The sequence below is a fragment of the Lactuca serriola genome, chromosome 3, assembly GCF_051521515.1.
Source record: "Lactuca serriola cultivar US96UC23 chromosome 3, Lser_US96UC23_V15, whole genome shotgun sequence".
NCBI classification, from domain to species: domain Eukaryota; kingdom Viridiplantae; phylum Streptophyta; class Magnoliopsida; order Asterales; family Asteraceae; genus Lactuca; species Lactuca serriola.
In genome coordinates, this window is record NC_136410.1 from 146,878,001 (window position 1) to 146,882,798 (window position 4,798).

At 27.2% G+C, this 4,798-nt stretch overlaps 1 protein-coding gene across 1 annotated transcript; it reads right to left on the reverse strand.

Moving 5' to 3' along the window:
* Positions 1-1,617: 1,617 nt before the first annotated feature.
* Positions 1,618-4,213, reverse strand: LOC145093244 (salicylic acid-binding protein 2-like). The gene is made up of 3 exons (XM_079031327.1): positions 3,810-4,213; positions 2,087-2,224; positions 1,618-2,016 (listed from the first exon to the last, which is right to left on the reverse strand). Exons 1-3 carry the CDS (start codon positions 4,182-4,184, stop codon positions 1,735-1,737), a joined length of 795 nt encoding a protein of 264 aa, XP_078887453.1. The 5' UTR covers positions 4,185-4,213; the 3' UTR covers positions 1,618-1,734.
* Between the last annotated feature and the right edge of the window lie 585 nt (positions 4,214-4,798).

The window sequence follows — 4,798 nt, forward strand, 5'->3', positions numbered from 1 at the left end:
AATATCGTCGTTTTCATGCATTCTTACTAATTTTTATTCCTTTTTGTTCTCACCAATCATTTTTCACTCATTTTCATTCTGACAGAATACGACTCAATAAATATTCTGACAGAATGAGAATGATAATAAAAAGTCTATAATAACCCTATAGACGATTTAATTTGTGAGAATGTGTGATAATGAAAATAGTTATGTAAGATTGAACCTATTCATATTATCAAACAACATATTTTCTTTGTCATTCTTATAGAATAACACTGGCCACACGTCCGCATAATAGATGTTCATCCGCATTTGAACCTAGCTCTCTCTCTCTCTCTCTATATATATATATATATATATGTATATATATATATATATACACACACACACACACACACATATATATATATATATATATATATATATATATATATATAAATGAATAAATTTATTCTCATATTGACAAGTGTCACAATATTAGAAATTCTCATTAATATTATATGTTACATATCAACCTATTAATTCTTCATTTTAAATTTTAAATTTCTCACTCTAAATATTTTAAATTAATAACTGATTCTTAATTTTAAATTTTAAGTTTTTAATTTCACACTGTAATTATATTAAATTAATAACATTAGAATAAAAATAATATATATATATATATATATATATATATATATATATATATATATATATATATATATATTATAAGGTGATATAATTTATGTATTTACTTAAATGAACGATTATAATTTTATATAACTAAAAAATATCTCTTAATTAATAATTTATTTAAAATAATTTATTTGAAATAATTGATTAATAATTTTGAGTTTTTACGATGAAAGTTTAATTAATTTTCTAACCGTAGTTGTCACGGGATATATATATATATATATATATATATATATATATATATATATATATATATATATATATATATATGGGTAAAGTAAATATACCTAACAACCTTATATAAGCTTAGGTACCTAACTCCATAATACTACATCGGTTTGTGTCATATTTAAATTGCAATTGCCCTAAAGTTATTAAACTTCAACCTTGTAACTTGATCACATCCAAAATCTTTGGACTTTCAATATTATCTTCTTTTTACATCACGTTTTTCTGTCGAATACCTCATGATGGGCTTCATATACTACTGCTACAAATGAAATGATGTAGGAGGAATATAATAGTGAATTTCCAATTTTTTTTTGAAGTAAATCAAGTTTAGGGATGAAGTTTAAGAACCTTGGTCGATTGCCATGAAAATATAATGGAAAATTACGCAGTATGATGATGTTAGGTATCTAAGTTTATATAAGGTTGTTAGGTATATTCACTTTAGCATATATATATATATATATATATATATATATATATATATATATATATATATATATATATATATATATATATATAGTTTTGGTAATTCTATACAATTTAGTTGCTTTCACGACGGAGAGGGGGGGGGGGGGGGGGGGTAATAAAACTTGTGGAGTGGTGAAATGTTTTTCCCCTTATCGGTAAAAGTCACATCTTATAATTAAATGATAGTTATTTAATCGTTTAAATTGTATGAGAGTTGTTTAATGACCAATCATTTTCAAGTGCTTCAAAATCGTGAAATCATACCGAAAGTAAATTCAACTTAACATTTCCACACATAATCAACTATACATTAAGATTAAACTTTATTTTCAATCAAAATCTTTTCAGAAAATTATTTAAATATGAACGACATGGCTATGCATATTCATGTGCTATGTCGAGGAGGCAAACACTAAGTTGCTTCGGGTCGCACAACATTGGCATATGATCCACACAATTCAACTTTTTCACCATAATTACCGGATTGATTTCGATCATCCAACGTTGGAACTCTTCTTTGATTGCTTTATCTTCATCACAAATGATATATGCTCGTTTTACAGAGCCATATTTTCCTTTTGTAAATTGTTCTGTTGCGGCTAGATCTTTTAGAAATAAAGATCCAGGCCTTACCAATATTTTTCCTAATTCAAGATCCTATAGGTAACAATATAGTTTTATCATTAATCCAAAGATAATTATTATTTTTGAAAATGACAATTATTACCTCATTGGAGCAACGTTGATAGAGTTTCAATGATAGAAACTCAGGACCAAAAAACATCGATGTTTCAGACTCATTTTCATTATTGTAGGGCAAGAATTGTGTGTCTAACCAAGCTTCTGGCGGCGTGCTTTCGTTATACTGTGTATATTCAGTAACAAAAATAAATTTTAAGATATAATGCATGAAAATTTAATAGAAATTATAATTGTAAATACAATTTAAACGATAAATGATCGAAGTATATATTTGTTAATGCGCATTTCATTTCTATGTAATGTTATTTAATATTTAAGTTTTTTTATATCAGGTGGTTTTAATCATTTAGGGATACATGAGCTCAAAGCTATATGTATATTTTCTTTTTTGTAATATCTTACATTCGGTCATATGATCTTAAAATTTTCTTCTCAACTTGGTTATTATAAGGATAGAATTTGTTTTAGAATAATTTACAAATATTGGCTTATGATATTACAACTTAAAATATTAATGAATTACCACATTTAATACAAATTATTGAAATTTATGGTCAGGCTTTAACTCCCTAATGGAAAAAATAATGTTTGTATCGACAATTTTGATTGTTTGAATTCAAACCAGCAATTAATTTGAAGTCTTGTGGATATAGTTTTTAGGCCCCACGAGTCCACCACAACTACTTTAGTAGATTTTACTATTCATGGACTATTTGAAAATGTTAAACGTTTACTATATTAGTCATGCCCCAATTATTGCTTTGTGTTGATAACTATGTATGGTTAATATCCTTGAAAATATGACGTACGAAATTAACCACAAATTTTTAAGAATTAACATGATAACCTGTTATTTATGTTTATGTGGATCACTGGATCTTACTTTTTACCGAAACAAGTTATGTTTCAAAATGACATGTGACAAATTAATTAAGAGAAGGACATGTGACAAAATAATTAAGAGAAGGACATGTGACAAAATCATTCTTATTTATTAAGGTAGATCTAAATTATTTGTTTAATTTAAAAGAAAAACAAACAATTTAATTTTAATAATTCAATATTTTTTTATTTTTTTTCTTATAAATTTAAATTTCTCAAATGTTTAAAATTTTATATGTTTTTCTTTAAAATGAACCCATGTAATAATGGGTGTTACACCTAGTATATATATATATATATATATATATATATATATATATATATATATATATATATATATATATATATATATATATATATATATATATATATGACATGACGTGCAGACTAAACGAAATAATCATACAACTTGGTATTCAAACATATATATCAAAACATCAAGAAAGAAAACGTATAAATTTCATAGACCAAAGTAATTAATATTTACACAAAAACGTTAACATTATGATGTTATTTTAAAAGTATTTGATTAATTATTAAATCGACAAAATATTACGTCAATCACATTCTTGAACAATTCATTTCTAGGTCACTTGTTTCCTTATATGGTGTCGCATACGATCTATATTTTTTAAATTATGGAAATATAATCTTTTTAACTAAAATTTGTTGATAAATATCCACATATATCAGTATATGTTAATGCACTGGTACAACTTGATACGGAGAAAAATAAAACAAAAGGCTAATGCTAATAATAATATTAAGAACAATTAAAAAAAATAAAAAAATAAAATTAGATTAAAATCTCAATTAAAAAAAGATAATTTATTTATTTTAAAACAATTAAAAATATTTTTTTTTACCTGGTCTAAAACATAGGAAGGCGTATGTCCAGTATCCGGCATGAAAGCAGAGAGGAAGACTGCGATAGAGATCTTTTCCGGGAACTTCTCCATGGCGAGAGCCAAGTTCATACCACCAAGGCTATGTCCGACGAGCACCACCTTCTTCTCCGGCGGAATGGTGGCCATGAATTCCAGTAACGGCAAACTGTAATCAGCAAGTGTAGCCACGTCTTGTATTACTTTGGTGTTTGTGCCGGAGGCTGAGAGATCAAAGGCGGAGACGCGGTGGCCGGCAGCTTCAAGAAGAGGTTTGAGCTTGAACCAACACCATGCTCCATGGCATGCTCCGTGTACCAGAACAAAATGCTTCTCCTCATCTCCGGTGGTTGCCATTTTTGACACTCCATCCACATCCAGTTGTTGGAGTGATTATTTAAAGGAAGATCCGGAGGACAAAATTGTCCATAACAGTATGTCAAATCATGACTAATATTAGAATAGCCCATCGGTAGATGGGGCCTCACTCACAAAAAAAGAATAATAATAAATAAAAATCAAGGATATACATTGTGCTAGGCATGATATGCATAATATCGAACCTCAAGTTCCTTAAAAAATAAATCACATAATTAAATCATTATATTTAAAGTTAACAAAAAATTAACTGTTCCACGCTCAATAATAATAATAAAAAAATTCACGTCTTGAAAAGACACTCAAAAAATATTTGACTTCTTCCCTTACAGATCACTGATTACCTAGAATAAAAGTTTTACAAGAGTTTGTGGAATGAAAATTCGTTTTGTTGTGAAAGTTGTTTACAGAAGATTACTATCCACCTGTAAGTATAGATATGTTCGTCCTTTTGTTCACTTTACTTACTAGTTTCAAGGTATGTGTGCCATCATTCTTATTTAGTTTTTAATTTTTTAACCTAAAGGTCTTTCTTTCCCTCTACTTCCCACTGTTTTGAAGACACTCATACACATTTCATTGCTCCCATATTG